This window comes from Pongo pygmaeus, chromosome 1 (assembly GCF_028885625.2).
Source record: "Pongo pygmaeus isolate AG05252 chromosome 1, NHGRI_mPonPyg2-v2.0_pri, whole genome shotgun sequence".
Taxonomy (NCBI): Eukaryota; Metazoa; Chordata; class Mammalia; order Primates; family Hominidae; genus Pongo; species Pongo pygmaeus.
The window spans coordinates 194,351,029-194,372,534 of record NC_072373.2 but is presented as its reverse complement, the minus strand read 5'-3'; the positions used below and the strand labels follow the sequence as shown (position 1 = coordinate 194,372,534).

General features: G+C 49.3%; 1 protein-coding gene across 4 annotated transcripts in view; it reads right to left on the bottom strand.

The window, feature by feature from the left end:
- The window catches only part of STK40 (serine/threonine kinase 40), a 46,791-nt gene that overhangs the window by 20,351 nt on the left and 4,934 nt on the right, over window positions 1-21,506 (bottom strand). For 2 of the 4 annotated variants that reach the window (XM_054495739.2, XM_063665796.1), the window contains exons 2-3: window positions 2,743-2,839; window positions 1,410-1,529 (exon numbers count right to left, since the gene is read on the bottom strand). In XM_054495739.2, the coding sequence (XP_054351714.1) occupies window positions 1,410-1,521 (112 nt within the window). In that variant the 5' untranslated portion in view covers window positions 1,522-1,529; window positions 2,743-2,839. The remainder of the gene's footprint in view (window positions 1-1,409; window positions 1,530-2,742; window positions 2,840-21,506) is intronic. The other 2 variants (XM_054495728.2, XM_054495750.2) reach the window with 1 other exon arrangement.

Below are 21,506 nucleotides of genomic sequence, written 5' to 3'. Positions count from 1 at the left end.
CTTGCATGATTCAGTTCCCGCCCACCTTTCTAACTGAGGATGTTCCATTCCCTGTCCCATGCCATACTCCAGCTCCTAATGTTGGGCTCCTAGTTCCCAACATGGTAAGCCCTTTCCTGCTGCTGGGCCTCTGCAGTGCTGTTTCTTCTGTCTGCAATGTTCTTCCCCAGCTTTTCCCACAGTTGCTGCTTCTCCTCAGGTGTCAGCTCACATGGTGCTTCCTCATAGACAGGCCTTTCTTGCCTGCCCTACCTACGGGCCCTTCTCATCTCACGTTATCGTGGAACTTCCTTCAAGGCACTTGCACCACCAGTGATGACTGGTGAGTTGTTTACTCTGTTTCTCTGTGAGGGCAGGAACTTGTCTGTCTTATTCACTGCTGCATGCCTGGCAAACAGCACAGGCCTGGCATGTAGTAGGTACACACCATTAACTATGTACTGAATGACTGGAGCTGGAACTACCCTGTGCCTGTAAGTCCAAAATGCTGTCCCAAAGTAAAACTCATGCCCGGTCTCTGGCCGCAACCCTGACTATAAGCAATTTGGACTGCTGGTCCTTATGCATCATGCAGAAATGCTCTGCTGCTTCTCTGGCCAACTGCTAACACCTGTGCCAGGATTTCTGTGCCAATTTAAATAAATCTGGGGGGCTATACAAAATGCTTTGTGAAATTATGTCATCCAAGAATGGCATAAAGCAGTGCCTTGGATGATAGATCTTGGGTTTTCATTTTATTTTATTTTTTTAGAGACAGAGTCTCGCACCATTGCCTAGGCTGGAATGCAGTGGCGTGATCACGGCTCACTGTAACCTCAAACTCCTGGGCTCAAGTAATCCTCCTGTCTCAGCCTCCCAAGTAGCTAGGATTACAGGCATGTGACACCACGCCTAATTAATTTTTATATATTTCTAGTAGAGACGGGATTTCACTATGTTGCCCAAGCTTGCGAAGTCTTGAACTCTTGGCCACAAGTGATCCTCTCACCTCAGCCTCGCAAAGTGCTGGGATTACAGAAGTGAGCTATTGCACCTGGCCAGAGCTTGGGTTCTAATGCAGCTAATGACTTCTAATGGGTGTGCTTCCTGTGGGCACATCACCATTCTATGGGCACACATAGGATTCTCTGTGGGGAGAGTGGGAGCCTAGCTATTGGCTAAGGCTGATCTAAGGCTGGTATGGCTTAAACACTGACAGCCCCTGGTACAGAGTGACCCAAGGCTTGGGTCTTCCACTGATATAAACATACTCCGTTTCAAGTAGTGCCCAGGCCTGGGGCAGGGCAGGACCACGCACTACTGTGGGTGGGCCACCTCACTCTGATGTCTGTAGGGTCAGATCATGCGAGCCAGTGTGCCCTGCCCCTGCCTCCCAGCCCACCCATTTTTCCCAAAGGTCAGAGGCTTACCAAGGATGAATGGTCCAGCTCTCTTTGCATTATTTCCAGAAATCCCACTTCCTAGAGCCTTGGCCCTGGCCGACGTTTCCCCAGCTCCTCTGTCTGATGCTCTCCGCTTCATTCTCAGCTCTAGACAAGACAGAAAGACCCCTTCTCACTGAGTAAGTCAGCGAGTTTCCTTATGCTAACCCAGCCTGCAGGTCTTTGACTTGGGATGCGTCACACAGCTGCCACTGCTGCTGTTCCGCTGCAGCCTCCACCTCCTCCTGCTCCCAGAGGAGCATCCAAGGCTCCAAGTGACAAAGAACCACAGCTCCTTTACTTGGGGTTAATTAGATGCTAAAGGTGGACATCCTTTAAGGCAGCATATACAGGGTACAGAGGCGGGGAGCCAACACACCACCACCAAGTGGCCAGTTAAATTCAGAGAGGAGAAAACTGGGCTTTGTGCAGATGCTAATGGCAAACAGAGCCCCAAGAGACTACCACAGAGACAGAGAGGAGAGCCAGCCCCATCCAGCTGAACCCCAGCCCTGAGGTGAGCAATTATTCCCAAAGTGAGACCTGCTCTCCAAATACCTACAGCCTAATGACCCGAGGTGCCCATTCCTGGCCCGTATCTGGACAGTGGGCCCCAGGAATGGGATGCTTGTTACATGAGGCCTGGGGGCTTCTTATGCCCACGGAGTTTGATGACTACAGCCCTGAGAACCCCTCTCCCCATCTTTCCTTGACTCTCTGGTCCTCTCAGGTGAAAGAACCCCCCAAAGTTGTCAATGGCAGGGTTTACTTTCTCTTCCCTCATAAACTCTTACTTTTCAGAAAAAGAAAATTCATTGTGTATTTAAGAGTCAGTTAAAGAACACTACTGAAGATCACTGAGCACTCTGATTTGCCTGATAATCCTGAGATCCTCCTGCGTAAAAATGAAAGGCGGACATTGGGGCCAGAGGCTAAAAGACACCTCTGGACACAGATTAAAAAATAACAGATAAAAACACAAAAGAGGAGTTGTCTCTTCCAGCTCTCCAAAGTCAAACACCTCGGCAAAGCAGGGTCTGGGGGGGACAAGGAAACAGATGTGTACAGACGAGTTCCACATGGGGAAGGTCAGGGTCACAGGATGCCCAGTGTGGGCGCGGGGCTCCGGGAAAACTTCCCTAAGGATACAGGAGTGGGCAAAGGGCAAGGACCTTCATGGTAGGAGGGCCTCAGTGAGCAAACACGCCCAGGTAAGAAATGGCACGCAAGCCACCAACTCCAGGTAGTTTGTGTTGCTGAAGCATCCAACGCGAGGCAGGGAGTGGTGAGAGGTGGCCCAGGATAGAGGCCTGACACCCACCTTAGGTGTGTAGCCTTTACCCTTCCATAACGACTCAAAAACACAGAACTCCAGCCTGTTCCTGTATTTTTCTTCATATAAAAGTAACTGATGTTCTCTGCAGAAACATTAGAAAATACACATATGCAAAAATAAGAAAATAAGGTACCCATGACTTTACCTCCCAGATATAACTGCTGTTAACATTCAAGCATGTTTTTTCTGTGTGTGACTGTGTGTATGCTTATATAAAGTTTTATTATTACAAACATGTGGACCACGCTGTGATACTATTTTATGTTTCCTTTTTTCCCACCTAAAATACATTAAGGGAGGCCTGGCGCATTGACCCCATGCTTTTAATCCCAGCACTTAGGGAGGCCAAGGTGGGTGGATCACCTGAAGTCAGGAGTTCAAGGCCAGCCTGGCCAACATGGTGAAACCCTGTCTCTACTAAAAATACAGAAATTAGCTGGTCCTGGTGGTGCACACCTGTAATCCCAGCTACTTGGTGGCTGAGGCACGAGAATCGCTTGAACCCAGGACGCGGAGTCTGCAGTGAGCTGAGATCATGACACTGCACTTCAGCCTGGGCAACAGAATAAGACTCTGTCTCAAAAAAAAAATTAGCTGGGCATGGTGGTGGGCGCCTGTCTCGGGAGGCTGAGGCAGGAAAATCGCTTGAACTGGGGAGACGGAGGTTGCATGAGCTGAGATGGCGCCATTGTACTCCAGCCTAGGGGACACAGCAAGACTCCATCTCAAAACAAACAAAAACCATTAAGGATAAATTTTATAGTATGTGAAATACATCTCAATAAAGCTATAAAAAACAAAACAAAAACCCATTAACATCCCTGCATCACAATATTCTTTTGCAACATCACTTGAGATAGCTACACAGGCTCCTTGGTACAAATATACAGTGATTTCTCTGACCATTCCCTATTTATGGACATCTAGGTTCTTTCCATTTAAAAAGAATTAGCCGGACGCAGTGGCTCACGCCTGTAATCCCAGCACTTTGGGAGGCCGAAGCGGGCGGATCACGAGGTCAGGAGATTGAGACCATCCTGGCTAACACTGTGAAACCCCGTCTCTACTAAAAATACAAAAAAAAAATTAGCTGAGCATGGTGGCGGGCCCCTGTAGTCCCAGCTACTCGGAAGGCTGAGGCAGGAGAATGGTGTGAACCCGGGAGGCGGAGCTTGCAGTGAGCCCAGATCACACCACTGCACTCCAGCCTGGGTGACAGAGCAAGACTCCGTCTCAAAAAAAAAAAAAAAAGAATTAATGGTCACGCACATACAAGTATACATCTTGTCAGCCAGGTGCGGTGGCTCACACCTGTAATCCCAGCACTTTGGGAGGCCAAGGAGGGCAGATCACGAGGTCAGGAGATCGAGACCATCCTGGTTAACACGGTGAAACCCGGTCTCTACTAAAAATACAAAAAATCAGCCGGGTGTGGTGGTGGGCGCCTGTAGTCCCAGCTACTCGGGAGGCTGAGGCAGGAGAATAGTGTGAACCCGGGAGGCGGAGCTTGCAGTGAGCCGAGATCGCGCCACTGCCCTCCAGCCTGGGTGACAGAGCAAGACTCCGTCTCAAAAAAAAAAGAAAAAACAAAAAAACAAGTATACATCTTGTCATACTTATCTGTCTCCCTCTGGATAAATTCCAAGAAGCAGAATTGCAGAGTCAAGTGGGGCACATTTTAAAAAAATCCCCATTAGGCTAATACAAGGGGGACATGTTTTTAAGGTATCTGACAGATGCTGCCAGGCTGCTTCCAGGATGGCCATGCCAATTTACAGTCCAGTGAGTTCCAGAACTTGCACCAGGACTGAGTTATTTCCTTATTCTTATAAATGGCTAATTTGGTGGGCAACAAAAAGCATAGCATTTTAAAATCCACAATTCTTTCATTATTTCTGAGGTTGAATTTGTTTCATATGCTTACTGGCTGTGTCTATTATTTCTTTTATTAATTTCCTTTATATTCTTCTTCTGTTTTTTACTGCTATGTGTGTATTAGTGTTGCTGATTTTTAGAAACTCTTTCTATGTAAGGATGTAACTGACATACAGCTTTTTCATCTTTTTTTTTTTAATTAAAAAAATAAAAAGAAATGGTTAAGAAATGGTTAAGGGCTGGGTGCGGTGGCTCACGCCTGTAATCCCAGCACTTTGGAAGGCTGAGGCGGGAGGATTGCTTGAGCCCGGGAGTTCGAGACCAGCCTGGGCAATGTTGCGAGACCCATCTCAATAAAATTAATATAACATTTAAATTTTTTTAATTAAAATTAAAAATAAGGTTGATTTTTTATGTAGTTAAATATTTCTGTCTTTTCCTTTAGTTTGTTTTTGCTGATACTCCTGGAAGCCATCTCCTACTCTGAGAACAGGTGTGTCTTCACCAGTAAGGTGAAATCCTCACATGCTATTGTTTTGGCCCTTATTCTTTTTTTTTTTTTGAGATGGAGTCTCGCTCCTGTTGCCCAGGCTGGAGTGCAATGGCGTGATCTTGGCTCACTGCAACCTCCGCCTCCCAGGTTCAAGTGATTCTCCTGCTCAGCCTCCCAAGTAGCTGGGATTACAGGCATGTGCCACCACACCCAGCTAATTTTGTATTTTTAGTAGAGATGGGGTTCCTCCATGTTGGTCAGGCTGGTCTCGAACTCCCGACCTCAGGTGATACGCCCGCCTCGGCCTCCCAAAGTGTTGGGATTACAGGCATGAGCACTGCGCCCGGCCTGTTTTGGCCCTTATTCTAAACCCTAGGAGACTGACTATATGTGGTGAACCAGAAAGTAGGAGGGATGATCCAATGCACTGCAGGTCTAATCTACCAGGCTCACCTCCCATCATCCCAATTTGTTTTCAGAGCTGTGCCACTGGGGAGCACAGCCATGACTTAATTTTGAGAATAACTAGGATTGTGTAACTCACTGAGCCCCAACAGTCCCCAGATGAAGCAGAAGCCACAGTTAGGCTTGGCTGGGCCTTCTGCCAAAGAGGCTCATGCTGGAAGCAGATTCAATGTCATTCACATAAAAGCAGAGAAGGGTAAAACTGCTTCTAGAAATATCTTTAAAAGCTGGGCAGTAATGTGTCTGGCACTGTGTTCCTGCTCTTTGCTTGGCTAACTCCTACGCATCCTTCTCAATCTAAGTATCACTTCCTCAGAGAAGTCTTCCTTGATAGCCTCATGACCAGTGGGTCCCAGTTAGTCTCACTCATGGTGGTCTGTAATTTTCCTCCATAATACTTTCCAGATTTTGTAACTATGTATTTATTTGTGTTTATATGCTTAATGTCTGCCCCCCTCCACCAGAAAAATTCCACAACTAAAAATTTCACAAGGAAAAACAAATGTATAAACATATATATAAAACCATTGCAGCCCACTGCCAGGCCCAGCAGATACTCCATGAGTGAACGGATACCTTCCCTCCAGTTGGTGACAGTCATTGCCAGGGTCAGTGGCCCTGGGCGTGTCCTGCACTGCCCACTGCTTCCAGTAGTAAGTTGATATCACCACCCTTCTGATCCTGTTCCCCGTCTTCCCGGGAGCAGTAAGCCTCCTCTTTCTTTCCCAGGTCCCTGGAGAGCACCATGGAGGCGCGTAACATCTGTGTAGACGCTGCCTACACGCCTACGCACAGGCATGGTCTAGACAACAGTTTGCAAGGAGCAGCTGCAGCACAGACAATCAGTGGGCTCAGCCTGACCCGCCCCTCCCCCCACTCAGGATTCGACTCAAGCAAATGGCATGGGAACTGCTCCAAGACACAGGCCGACAGAAGGATGGCAGCAGACGGGCAGGGAGATGAAAAAGATGCTCGCGGGGGAAGAGGGAGCAAGGCTGCCTCCCTTCCTGCCACCCTTCATGCTACCCAGAGTTGACTGAAGCAAAGGAAGCGTCATGAAGAGGCAGGCCCAGAAAACTGGAAGCTGCTGCAGGCTTACTAGTAGGGTGAGCAAAGACACAGCTCCCAGGGACAGACCCTCCTTTCCCTGCCCCATCCTCCAATCATCTGGCTGTGCGTCCCTCCAGAGACACGCCTGCAAGTGGTCCACAAACACTCCTCTAGGGGGCCTGCTCAGAGGGACCCCGGCTTCACAGTGAGATCTGTGATGCCCCAGCTACTCTGGTCTCAGGAAGACTGGGAGCCCAGGTCCCCCCAGACACCTGGTCCTCAGGCTGGGGTGCAGGGCCCACTACTCGGTGCCCCAGGAACTCAACAGTTCTTGCTTAGCAGTCTCTGGAGCTTTCAATTTGTTAACTCTTCTACATTCTTTTTTTTCTTTTTTTTTTTTTTTTTTTTTGAGACAGTCTTGTTCTGTCGCCCAGGCTGGAGTGCAATGGTGCAATCTCTGCTCACTGCAACCTCTGCCTCCCGGGCTCAAGTGATTCTTCTGCTTCAGCCTCCCAAGTGCCTGAGATTACAGGCACCTACCACCACACCCAGCTAATTTTTTTTTTATTTTTTATTTTTAGTAGAGACAGGGTTTCACCATGTTGGCCAGGTTGGTCTCGAACTCCTGACCTTAGGTAATCCGCCTGCCTTGGCCTCCCAAAGTGCTGGGATTACAGACATGAGCCACCACACCTGGCCAACTCTTCTACATTCTATCCTCACAAGTCAGCACCAGTCCCCTTAGAACCTGAACTCAATGGGAAGCTCAGTGAGGCAACATTGAGGGTGAGGGGAGGAGGCCAGGAAAGAGCAAGACAGCCCAGCTGGCACTCCGCCGTCCACAGGCTGTAGCTGTGCCCGATTCTGAAAGCAGGGGGTTCCATTGCTTTGCCAAGCCTGGGGAGCAACTGTGGGCCTCAGTGTGAGAGGGCCTCACCTGTGGGACAGCTCCCACTTCATGGCCTGAGTAGGGGGTACCTGATCTTACTCTGTCAATTTGGGGCTAAAGTCATCTCACCCTAAAGCTACCGAGCAATGTGAGCCCAGATCTCCCAGCAAGGCAGTGAAAGCCAGGCCATCAGAGCCACATAAGGGTTCCAAGGCTGAAGATGCCTAGAGTCCAGTGGTATAGTGTGACCAGGTCCAGGAGAGCTGGCAGGGATAGCTCTACCCCATGGTTCCACCTGGTAGACACACCAATCTCCAAAGGGATGAGCGGTACAAAGACGGCACTGAGCAGATGAAACGCTGCCACTGATCTCCCCAGCTCAGTCTGTCCTCATGTCTACCCAACTACAAAGCAGCTGAAGCCTGGCCAAGGCATGGAGGGTCCTCCACTCTACACTGAGAAGCATCCCCACAGGCGGCCACATAGGAGCACATATATGCTGGTAATTACCTACTTGGCATACAGTAAGGGACTGTCCAGGATGAAGAGGCTGCCAGCCTCTCTGAATAGGTCTGTGGTCATGCTCCAGTTGGAGGTGAAGTGTGGGTGGTGGGGAGGAGTCTGGAATTCAGACCTGGTGCCTCCAGCTTAAGATCTCTTGGAGCAGGATTGCGGGAGGAGAGCAGAGCACATATATTGTGCTATAAAACTTTTACTGCCGAAGGACATAGCTTCTGGGTGTGTGCACTGGTCAAAACAATTGAACAGTACAGTTAAAAGACATGTGAAATCACTGTGTGTAAATATACCCACATTTTTTAAAAGGCAAGCTGCAATCTTAACCAAGTGGTCAAAGTTACTATCACCAATAACAGAACAAAGTGGCATCACACGCCTCCTGACATGATGCCCTTAATAAACATGTACTACTCATGCTATATATATATATTTTTTCGAGACAGGGTCTTGCTCTGTCACCCAGACTGGAGTGCAGCTTCCACCTGCCAGGCCCAAGTGATTCTCCCACCTCAGCCTCCTGGGTAGCTGCGACCACTGGCACACATCACCATACCTGGCTAATTTTTTAAATTTTTTGTAGAGAAGAGGTCTTGCTATGTTGCATAGGCTGGTCTCGAATTCCTGGGCTAAAGTGATCCTCCCACCCTGGCCTCCCAAAGTGCTACGATTACAGGCATGAGCCACCGCTCCCAATCTACTCATGCTATTTTTTTTTTCCAAAAATGTATAATTTCAATCTAATCATGAAACAAACCCAAATTGAAGGACATTCATAATAGGCCTGTATGTTTCAAAAACATCCATGTCAGGCAGTTAAAGAAAAGCTGAAGAATGATTCTAGATTAAAGGAGACTAAAGACATACAACAAAGAAATACAATGGGTGATCTTGGAGAAAAAAGGCATAAAAGACATGATTGTGCAACTGGTAAAATCTAAATATAGACTGTTTATTAGATAATAGTATTGTATCAGTTAAATTTCCTGAACTTGCAAATTGCATTGTGGTTCTACAGGAGAATGCCCTTGTTCTTAGGTGATACATACTCAAGTGTTTCGGGGTGAAGGGTCATGAAGTCTGCAACTTACTCTCAGGTCCCCCAAGGCAGAGGAGAAAATCCAACCTGCTCGAATAGCTCCCAAGACCCGATTCACAGGTTCAGAGGGACCTGTGGCTTGTGGGTACACAGCCCGCAGTGGCAGAACTTGCAGTCTCATATATGTTGGGCAGAGCCAGCCTGGCATGAACAGGAATTCAGTCTTGTATGGCCCCCTCTCTTCAACACTGTGCTATTATCAAAGAATTGGTGGGTGGGGGGGCCTCCATGCAATCTCCAGGCCTGCCACCTGGTGGCGTCTTTCTGTAGTGCAGCTTCACAGGGTTTCTCTGCATCAGGTGCAGGATGGTGGGGCCCTGCTCTCCTCAGGCTGATCAGGAAGGATGCACTCCATGGGAAGAGCTCACCTCAGCCACCTGTGTAAATGGGGCTGGGCAATCAGATCCCAGGAGACTGCCGTCTCTCTGCCTGCTGTGGAGGTCCTCCAAGGGCTCCATGCTCTTCAGGAAGAACCCCAATTCCTCAGTGAGCCTAACTACACCTACAATACCTCTCCAGCCTCACTGCCTTTATATGCACCCTAAATCCAGCCACACCAAATGACACAATCCCGAGTATGCCATGAACATCCCTGCCCCGCCCAACTCTCCCTGGTTGGCACATCCTTCTCCCTTGGTCCTCACTGAAATGTCACCTGCTGCAGAAAGTCTTCACAGAAGGCCTCCTGCCAAAGCTGGCTGCTCCTCCTCCAACCCCCAGAGCACCTGAGCACACCTCCGTCCCCTCCCACTGTGCTACAACCATTGGTTTATCTGTCTGACTCCCCCATCTCAGGCTGTGGGCTCCCCTGAGGGAGCAACTCCAATCCACCGCTGCCTCCCTGCACCCAGCCCACTGCCTGGCGCAAAGCTGGAAGAGAACACAGTGTGGGGCTGTTTGCTGGGCATCTATAAGGCACCATGGTCCCTGCTGGGGCAGGAGACAGAGGCAGTTGAATAAAGAGGTACAAGGTGTGATTCACAGGAAAACTCTGTCCTAGGAGGGGCCAGTGGCTGGAGTGGGACCCTGAAGAAAGTACAGATGGTCAGACTAGCCAGTATCTGCCAACTCATGGCTGGAGACAGGGTGCCACAGCCGTAGGTAACTGGGGCTGCACTGGATAGTCTGTCCAGGAAAAGTCCCATGTCAGAAATGCATGAGGCAGAATGGGGTCTAAGCTGGCTGATCACCAGGGGTTTTGCTTAGACAGCATTTGCTGCTGGAGAGCAACCCCTACTGAAGAATTAAACCTGTTCACAACATGCCTGCAGCTGTGCAGAAGCCCTCACTGATGAAGGGATGGACCAGGCCCTGTGCGGGAGAATCCCCCAAATCCAGCCAAACGATCTGCTTTCCTGTGGCAAGATGTGGGGAGTGTGTGAGTGGCAGCCTGGCCTGTCCCTTCACACTGGTGACAGGTCCTCCAGGCCACTCCAGGTTTGTGGTGTGAAGGTCCTTCTGCTGGTCAGAAAAATTCCAACCACTTTCGCTTCTCTGAAAAGAGAACTTCTGGCCTAACTATGCATTTATCTGACTACACCTGGGGTGAAATGATGACACTCGAGGTGAGTGATGTGAAATCTGAATGAGCAATGCAACTGAGGTCACCACCCATGCTCCGCAGACCACTCGTGCACACTAGGTGGCTGCCAGGTCTCTTGTAGATTCCTGCGCGCCTCTCTGGGTGGTGAATTTCAGACTTAAAACTCACAAGGGCGGCTCACACTCTCAGATTAACTATCAGAACTAATTTTTACACATGGCTTTATAGTTTACAAAGCATTTGTGAATATAATCATCCCTCAATATCCATGGGGGATTGGTTCCAGGACCTCTGACAGATACCAAAACCCAAGGATGCTCAAGTCCCTAATATAAGATAACGTAGTATTTGCATGTAACCTGTGCATATACTCCTGTACTACTTTTTTTTTTTTTTTTTTTTTTTTTGATGGAGTCTCGCTCTGTCACCCAGGCTGGAGTGCAGTGGCAAGATGTTGGCTCACTGCAACCTCCGCCTCCTGGGTTCAAGTGATTCTTATGCCCCAGGCTCATGAGTAGCTGGGATTACAGGTGCATGCCACCATGCCCAGTTAATTTTTGTATTTTTAGTAGAGATAGGGTTTCACCATATTGACCAGGCTGGTCTCAAACTCCTGGACCTCAAGCGATCTGTCCACCTCGGCCTCCCAAAGTGCTGGGATTACAGGCGTGAGCCACCATGCCCAGCCCCATATACTTTAAATCATCTCTAGATTTATAATACCTAATGCAACGAAAATGCTGTGTAGTTATTATACTGTATTAAGAAATAATGAGAAGAAGGGCCAGGCGTGGTGGCTCACGCCTGTAATCTCAGCACTTTGGGAGGCCGAGGCAGGTGGATCATGAGGTCAGGAGATCGAGACCATCCTGGCTAACACAGTGAAACCCCATTTCTACTAAAAATACAAAAAATTAGCTGGGAGTGGTGGTGGGCGCCTGTAATCCCAGATACTCGGGAGGCTGAGGCAGGAGAATGGCGTGAACCCGGGAGGCGGAGCTTGCAGTGGGCCGAGATTGCACCACTGCACTCCAGCCTGGGTGACAGAGTGAGACTCCATCTCAAAAAAAAAAAAAAAAAAAGAAATAATGACAAGAAAAAACAGTCTGGCTGGGTGCCATGGGTCATGCCTATGTAATCACGGATCATGTGATCCTGCCACTGTACTCCAGCCTGGGTGACAGAGCAAGACCCTGTCTCCAAAAAAAAAAAGGACTGCGTGCAGTGGCTCAAAACTGTAATCCCCCAGCACTTTAGGAGGCCGAAGAGGGCAAATCACCTGAGGTCAGGAGTTCGAGACCAGCCTGGCCAACATGGTGAAACCCCGTCTCTACTGAAAATACAAAAAAATTAGCCGGGCGTGGCAGTGTTTGCCTGTAATCCCAACTACTTGGGAGGCTGAGGCAGGAGAATTGCTTGAACCTGGAGGCGAAGGTTGCAGTGAGCTGAGATTGCGCCATTGCACTCCAGCCTGGGTGACAGAGCGAGACTCCGTTTCAAAAAAAAAAAAAAAAAAAAGAAAGAAAAAAATGTCTGTACATCTGTACATGTTTAGTCCAGACACCAGACACAAGCATCCTTTTTTGTTCCTGAACATTTTTGGTCTGCAGTTGGTTGAATCCACAGACGCAGAACCCACGGATGTGGAGGGCTGGTACATAATGATAACTGATCACCTCCCCACAACATACACACAGAACACAAAATTTTCTAGAAAAAGAAATTGAGCCCAGGCACGGTGGCTCACGCCTGTTACTCCAGCATGTTGGGAGGCTGAGGTGGGAGGATCACTTGAGCCCAGGAGTTCAAAGCTGGCGCAGCTGGTAGACCCGGCTATTTGGGCGTTTTAGCTTGCTTAGTTTGGAGGATTGCTTGAGCCCAGGAGTTCGAGGCTGCGTGAGCCATGACAGCACCACTCTACCCTGGGGAACAGAGTGAGACCTTGTCTCAAAAAAAAAAAAAGAAAGAAAGAAAAAGAAAAAAGAAATTAAGACTCAGAGCTCTGAGACCTGTCTGAAGTCACCTGGCTAGCTGTTGGAAGAGCTGGGATATAAACACAGCTTTTTCAATGCTGAATTCCATATTCTTTTCCCCTGACTACACTGCTTCCTCAATTGCTCCTTCTCCACCCAATGTATGCATGGTTCCAGGCATGCCAAGCACAGACTTACTTATAAACAATCATTCTCCTGGAACCAGGGTGCTGTCAAGCCAGAAAGCTGCAGGTGAGCAGGGAGGGAGAGAGGTCATGCTTCCCTCAGAAGGAGGCATTTCAGGGGCTGCTGAGTGGGGCCTCTCTGGAGAAAAGGGCTGAGTCAAAGGTCGGTTACTGAGATATCCCTCCACTAGCCAACAGGCAGCATCCCCCACCCTTCCCTGACACAAACACTCTGGGTGCCACCCCTGGTACACTTAATACTCACATGTAGATGCTTCTACCAGGGATACCTACAGACCTGCTCTCCATCCACAAAGGCAGTCCAGGAAACCCAGAGGAATTCACAGCTCAGAGAACCAAGGGTTTCAAGCCATGGACCAGTTACGCAAATGCCAACTGGGATAGCAAGATGGATTTGGGGGTCATGGAGGTCCGGGCTCAAATTTCAACTTCTGACACTCACTTATTTTGTGACTCTACACTAGTCACCTACCCTTCAGGGGCCTCAGTTTCCTCATCTGTAAAACAGAGATGGTAATATGCCTTCACAGGACAGCTGAATGATGCTGTGGCTGGCGGTGTCACCAGGTCTTTGCTGGGTGAAGAGTGGGTGCTCCCTGCTCCGTGCTGAGGCCACTTCCCTGTGGCAAGTCTCTGCAGGTATGCCTTTTTTCATTATCATTTGATGGGCACCCACCGCTTGCCAGAAACCATTCCCAGTGTTTCCCAGATTCTCTCTTTAACTCGCACCACTTTCTGATGTGGATTCTCCCCTTCTATTATTGAAAAAGCAAAGCCTAAAGACTGTGGCCCAGGTAGAGGCTCTGGTGAGGGCTTTTCCGCTGAGTCTGAATGACAGCCATTCCTGAAGAAGGCATGCACCCTCTCCCCGGGAGCTTGGTGGCTATAAGCAATCTCTTAGGAACCCACTGGAAGCCATTTGCTTTGTGCTCAGGACAGATGCTGACAGGCTGGGGAGGCGGATAGAGAGGAGGATTAGTAATCCCTCGATTTCAGCCAGGACTCCCTGATGACAAGGATTCATGCATGTGCTGTCATCTTCACTGCTCCAAAACAGAGTGATGATTTTGTTCATTTTTAAAACACAGGACATGTATAGCTCCAATTTGTCAATACATAATATCACATCATTTAATGCACAATATCACATCTCCAAATGCTGCACTTTATTGCCTTGGGGGTTATAAGTGAACTGGCTTCTTCCAACCGGAGCTCTCTTTGTATAGGGTGACCCCACACCCTGAGGCCTGCTCTGCTCCCAGCCTGTGGGAGAGTACCTGCTGCAGCCAGAGAGGAAGTGACTCAGCCCAGTGGGAAGTGGGAGGGGCAGTCAGCAAGAGGGCTCTGCGCCCAGCTTGCTCCCCCAGCACATCCTCTGCCACTGCTGCCTTTCCTCAGCAGGACTCCAATGTGCTGAGCACAGCAGGCCTGGGGGCCAGGCAGGGCCTGAAAGTCCAGGGTCTGCAGCTTGGTCACCTAGCTCTAGTCTCCTCCAGGAAGCAAGGTTCATGAGTTAGCCCCACATAAGGAGACTGCGTAATCAGTGACATCCCTCCTCACCCCATTACCCCGAGGAAGTCCCCACTGGGCTTTTCTGTGACTCCTTTGGAGGCTGCAAAGAAAGCCTAGAAGCTAAAGGCCCCTGGCCAAGGGGATGCATCCCAGAGAAATTCTGGAAGAAAAGTCTCAGGGCTGTGCACACAGAGTTAGAGAGAAGCTTTCTCTGCAGGCTCTTCTGGGGAAAAAATAAATGGAGTTAGAGACCGGTCCCCATAGCCCTGAACAAGGCCGGCTGCTCCTGGGAGCAAAGGGCTTCACCAGCAGTCACGCTGAGAGCCACCAGAGCAGAATCCAGGGCAGCATTGCCAGCCCTGCCACCAGCTCTCCCCTCCCAAGGGCCTCCGGAAGCAGCTGATGTGACAACAAATAATCCGTCACTGTGTGTGGGTGTCAGAGGAGGAAGGGACAGACTTACAAGCTCTTTCTCTGGGCCATACTGGCCTGGCATCTCCATCCAGAGAGGTAGCCTGGGAAAGCAGCCAAGCACCCTGGCTTAGGGATGTTTGCGGTGGCCCCTTGCTCTTCAGGGTGCCTTCTGCCATGCGCAGTGACGGCAGACTGAGTCACTGGCAGGTCTTCCCTGTCATACTGGCCTGCTCTGGCTCATTTGGACTAGAAGAGGAGATTGCAACAAGGGAGATCCTGGCATGGGCATGTGACTAAGAGTCCCCTCAGCTCCAACCATCAGTTATTGCTTTGTGCAGTGACTCAGTCCTGGAATAAGGTCTGTCATGGGGTCCCATGTGGAGTTCAAGTTCTTACCACCCACGATAGCCCAAATCAGGCAAGGAGAAAGCAGCAAGCAACTGCAGAACAACTGGTTGATTCTAAAAGCCACCATTCTGTCCACTGTGTGACATGGACACATGCTTCTCTGCTCTGCAGTCTTCTCATCTGGAGGACAGGGACAGCACTACTCCCAAAAAGGGTTCCCTTCAGGATTCCCAGGGCCCAGTACATAGAAGGCACTAGATGCTTAACTTAGAAATGTTATGTTTCCTGGCCAGGTGTGATGGCTCACGTCTATGATCCCAGCACTTTAGGAGGCCAAGGCAAGTTGATCACCTGAGGTCAGGAGTTTGAGACCAGCATGGCCAACATGGTGAAACCCCATTTCTACTAAGAATACAAAAATTAGCCGGGCATGGTGGTGGGTGCCTATAATCCCAGCTACTCAGGAGGCTGAGGCAGGAGAATCACTTGAACCCAGGAGGTGGAGGCTGCAGTGAGCCGAGATCATGCTACTGCACTCCAGCCTGGGTGACAGAGCGAGACTCTGTCTCAAAAAAAAAAAAAAAAAAAAAGAAATGTTATGTTTCCTTCTTTCTATCCCAGATTTCCAGAGTGACAGAGAGGAAAGCCCAGCCAGGCCAGGCCTAGGTGCTGCGCTTCTCTTTATACTGTTTTCAACAGCAAAAATCACCACAATTATCCTGTGAGAAAGGCAGTCTGGATTGGGGCCAGCAAACTGCCTTTCCTTAACTGTCTCTGTTAAAAATTAAATTAAATTTCATAACTTTAGGCCGGGCGCGGTGGCTCACGCCTGTAATCCCAGCACTTTGGGAGGCTGAGGTGGGTGGATCACCTGAGGTCAGGAGTTTAAGACCAGCCCGGCCAACATGGCAAAACCCTGCCTCTACTAAAAACAACAAAAATTAGCTGGGCGTGGTGGTGCGTGCCTATAATCCCAGTGACTAGGGAGGCTGAGGCAGGAGAATCATTTGAACCCCAGAGGTGAAGGCTGCAGTGCGCTGAGATCGCGCATTGCACTCCAGCCTGGGCAACAAGAGCAAAACTCCATCTCAAAAAAAAAAAAATTTCACAACTTTGACAGCGAACAATACAATTCACTTTCTGAAGTTTGACTGAATGTTGAGGGCTATGGCTGCTCAGAGGGGCAACAGGCTGCCTGGTATGATTAGAAAAGCCAAGAGCAGGCGGTCCGTTCAGAGTGCCCCTCTGTTGGCCTCACCTGCTCTGAATCACCAAGAGCTGGACACGGCAGATCACGAGGGCCAGGAGCCACCACTGAAAGACTGTGTCCATGCATTGAGGATGTGTTCATTACATGTCTGCTTATACACAGGTCTCGAGAAGGGTCTGGTCCACCTCAGGTGTCCCAGGCTCTGCACAAGCCCAGAACGTATGCAGAAAAAAGGTGTGAAACCATAGCCAACAAAGAAAAAGAAAATGTACCTGCCTCGGGCCTAGCGATGCCAGTTCCGGGGATGGATCCTGCAGATATACTCACACAGGTTCACAAAGACAACGTGCTCAACAAAGGTCCCTATAGGGCCACGTGTAGCAGCAAAAAACAAAACCATAAAAATCTACACACACACACATATGCCCCCAAGGCAGGAAACTATCTAAATGGCCATCCAGAGAGGACGGGTTAACTAATTATGTTCATCTAGACAATGGAATACTATGCAGCCTTTCCCACTAGGTACACACCTGCTGATAAAGATGTCTATGTTACCAAAATAAGCACACTGCAGGAATATATGTACAACATAATCCTATTTGGGTTAAAAAAGATTATACACACCTTTGAATAAGCATAGGAAACTTCTAGAAGAAATTTTTTTTTTTTTGAGACGGAGTGCAGTGGTACAATCTCGGCTCACTGTAACCATCACCTCCCCTGTTCAAGCAATACTCTGCCTCAGCCTCCCGAGTAGCTGGGATTATAGATGCTCACCACCACACCTGGCTAATTTTTGTATTTTTAGTAGAGACGGGGTTTCATCATCTTGGCTAGGCTGGTCTTGAACTCCTGACCTCATGATCCACTTGCCTCGGCCTCCCAAAGTGCTGGGATTACAGGCATGAGCCACTGCGCCCAGCCTAGAAGAAATTTAAGTGGACACCTCCAGTCAATAGAACTAAGGGCCCAAGGAGGGGAGGGAGAGCTTTATTTTATATTCTCCCATATTATTTAACTATTGTACCATAAACTACTAAACTAACAATACTTTTTTAAAATCTAAAGATTTTCTGAACCCATTAGAATTATTAAGAGTAGTAGTGGAGCCAGGCGTGGTGGTTCATGCCTGTAATCCCAGCACTTTGGGAGGCCGAGGTGGCGGATCATGAGGTCAGGAGTTCAAGGCCAGCCTGGCCAACATGGTAAAACCCCATCTCTATTAAAAATACAAAAATTAGCCGGGTGTGGTGGCATGCACCTGTAGTCCCAGCTACTCAGGAGGCTGAGGCAGGAGAATTGCTTGAACCTGGGAGGTGGAGGTTGCAGTGAGCCCAGACCATGCCATTGCACTCCAGCCTGGGCAACAGAGTGAGACTCTGTCTCAAAAAAAAAAAAAAAAAGTAGTAGTGGGATCAGGGGAGGCTGGGCCTCAGAGAAGGCAGACTTGAGAGAGTATGGCCTGGGAAGAGGTGTAAGCATAAGTGCCCTGGATATGTGAGCTTGTGTGCCAATGCAGTGGTGCAGCAAAAGAGTGAGAGGCAGAAGGACAAAGCCAACACCCCTGCAGCTCTCCGGGTAGACTGCAAACATGCCTATAAGGAACTTCCTGCTTGCTGCCTGGCATCCATAAGGGCTGAAAACTAGCTCAGGATGCCTCTTTTGGGACACTCACAGGTTCACTGGCAAGAGCTCACCTGGGTCTTGCTAGAGCTGGCCCCTGGGTCCTCCCTGCCTGCCATGCACTAGGCTGAACATGGTAGAGGCCATAAAGCCCTGTGTCTCATGACTACCTCAAGCGCAAAAACTGTCATGCCCATTTTACAGAGGAGGAAGCTGGGGTTGGAGACAGGAAGTGACTTGTTCAAGGTCACTCACTTCAGGTTCTGAAGCCACATCTGATCTAAGCCTAGGCCCTTAACTGCTGGGTGACATGGTTGCAAGTCTCCTTGCCCACTACCCATAGGGCAGGTCGGGGAGGGACCTGTCTCAAGGCAGTGGCAGTTTCCATTCTTCAGGCAAAAAAAAGGGACTGGTTCAGCTTTGGGGCTGGCTCTATGAGCCCAACATTCTATGTGGGCTGGACTCCCTGGGACCAGAGCCTAGCCAGGATGGAGGAAGGGGACATGGGCTTTAGAGTCACACAAATGTGAGCTGGAAATCCCAGCTCTGCCCTTACTGGCTGTGTAATAGCAGACAGTCTTTTAACCCCGCTCTGAGCCTGAGTGTTCTCTGTAAAATAAGAGACAACCCTTACTTCCTTAGATTCAATAATGCATTGCAGTATTGCAAAGGATCTGGGAGGTGGTGGGGCTTTTGTTTTTTTTTGAGACGGAGTCTTGACCTGTCACCAGGCTGGAGTGCAGTGACGTGATCTTGGCTCACTGCAACCTCCGCCTCCTGGGTTCAAGTGATTCTCCTGCCTCAGCCTCCTGAGTAGCTGGGACTACAGCCGTGTGCCACCATGCCCAGCTAATTTTTTGTATTTTAGTAGAGATGCGGTTTCACCATGTTGGCCAGGATGGTCTCGATCTCCTGACCTCATGATCTGCCCGCCTCGGCCTCCTGAAGTGTTGAGATTACAGGCGTGAGCCACCGTGCCGGCCAGGCCTCCTTTTTTTTGCTGGTTTCCTTCCTGTTTTTTCAGAAGGGACCACTCCAGGAGTCAGAAAAGAACATACACTATGAAACTTACCCCAAACTCAGTAATGCTGAAGTGCCATACTTATTGCAAAAAGTAGCAGGACTCTTGCTCCCCAGGGTTGGCAGATGCCAGCAACAGGATTCCAAAAGCCCCATGGAATGCTGGGCTACACCAGGCCCAAGGTCCCCAAGGCGCTGAAACGAGCTTCTCCCTAGAGCACTGCTATGCCCTCAACACACCTCACATCAGCTCTGCCCCAGAGAGAAATGACAAGCACATCAGTCAAGCACATCAGTCCTGCTCTTTTTTTTTTTTTTTTTTTTTTTTTTTTTGAGACGGAGTCTTGCTCTGTCTCCCAGGCTGGAGTGCAATGGCACGATCTCGGCTCACTGCAACCTCTGCCTCCTGGGTTCAAGCAATTCTCCTGCCTCAGCCTCCTGAGTAGCTGAGATTACAGGCACCCGCCACCACGCCCGGTTAAATTTTGTATTTTTAGTAGAAACAGCGTTTCACCATATTGGTCAGGCAGCTCTCGAACTCCTGACCTCAGGTGATCCGCCCGCCTCGGCCTCCCAAAGTGCTAGGATTACAGGCGTAAGCCACTGTGCCCGGCAGTCCTGCTCTTGCCAATTCCCACTACAATGACCAGTCCATTCTCTCTTCCTTCTGGACTCTTGCATCCAGACTTCCTAAAGGCTGAAGATCTATCTCTTTTGCCAAGTAGGTGGCAATGTGTAAACATATTTAGAGGCGACAGCTTTATTCTGCATGCCAAGACCCCTTCTCAGTTTTTCTACCTCTGGTGCTTTCCAACAACTAGAGTTCCTTTGAAGCCATCAGGCCTGTAGACTGCTAAGTTCTGGGGAGCCTGAACTCACACCCAAGACTGACTGTCATGGCCAGGAAAGAATGAACACCATTGCGTTGTAGCCTCTTTTTATTTTTTTTTTGAGATGGAGTCTCGCTCTCTCACCCAGGCTGGAGTGCAGTGGCGCGATCTCGGCTCACTGCAAGCTCCGCCTCCTGGGTTCACGCCATTCTCCTGCCTCAGCCTCCCGGGAGTAGCTGGGACTACAGGCGCCCACCACAACGTCCAGCTAATTTTTTGTATTTTTAGTAGATACGGGGTTTCACCGTGTTATCCAGGATGGTCTCGATCTCCTGATCTCGTGATCCGCCTGCCTCAGCCTCCTAAAGTGCTGGGATTACAGGTGTGAGCCACCACGCCCGGCCTGGGTTGTAGCCTCTTTAGGGAGAGGGAACACCTGTGTTCCCCTCAGGACGTACGACCTCAACCCAAAAGAATAGATTCACTTGCTGGGGGAAAAATAAGGCTGCCCCAATTTATTAAAAGGAGGCCTAGAAATTCTTTAACAATAATAAAGGATAGTCTTTGAGGCAGCAATTCACTTCTAGAAATTTATCCTGCAGATGATACCTAAGATGGGCAAAATCATATGTATGAAGAAGGCACTTCAGCAGAAGTATTTAGAGAGTAGAATGCAGAAAATAACCCAAGTGTTTGTTAGCAGAGAGCTTGTTGAATAAATTACACTCACAGTGGGACACATCATAGCCACAAATGACCCAGACCTGCATGTGCCAAAGTGGAACTATCTCTAAGATAGTAAGTAAATCACAGCAAGCAATTCCATCCTTTCTCCTCTTGGATCTTGATTACAGAGCCTGGGAGGATACACGGGGGCTGCTGTGGGCCCTCGACTACCTTCAAGGCCAGAGTCTCACCTGAGCAGGTGGAGGAGAAAGAAATGCTCTTGTTTCAGATCATTTTCTCGTTTACTTTCTTTACACCACAAACCCAAGGATAAATCATGTAAAAAAATCTCCCAAATTCCAAAGGGCCTGTTTGAAGGCCCACCCACCAGCACACCCCTCACTATAGTCCAATCCAGCTGGGGGACAGCTTCTGGCTCCCTTAGAACTTCAAGGGTCAAGGACACTGGGCAGCTTTCTCTCCCTTCTCTAAAGGTTCTGAGCAAGTCCTGGGTGGCCTCTGGCAGATATCAGTTCTTCCTGAGAAGAAGGACTGAATCTGCTGAGCCAGCATCAAGCAGCAAATCCAATTTCCAGACCTCTCTCTAGATAAGATCTCCAGGGGGCACTGAGAAAGCCTCTCTCCCCTGAGGGTCTCTGCTGTTCAGGACCCCATCAGTGGGCTGTAGTATGCTGAATCAGGGTGGATATTGCCAGAGGGAAGGGTTGCTCTTAGGGCCATTGGAAGGCTGAAGATTTATCGTTTTATAGATGTGAAACATGAAGAGGTTCACCTCCCTGGTTAAATCTGGGCAGAGGAAAGGTGAAGGAAGGAAAGCTGCCCTTCTCCCAGGTGCTGATTCAGGCGAAAGCAAAGGGAAGCCTGGCCCAAGTCCAGACAGGGTTCTACAAGACCTTCCAACTGATCCTCTCCCGAGAGGGTGTGCCCAGGGTTTACTGAACGAAGCTGGCAGACTTCACTGGCCATTATCTTCTCCTTGAGCCAACCCTATCT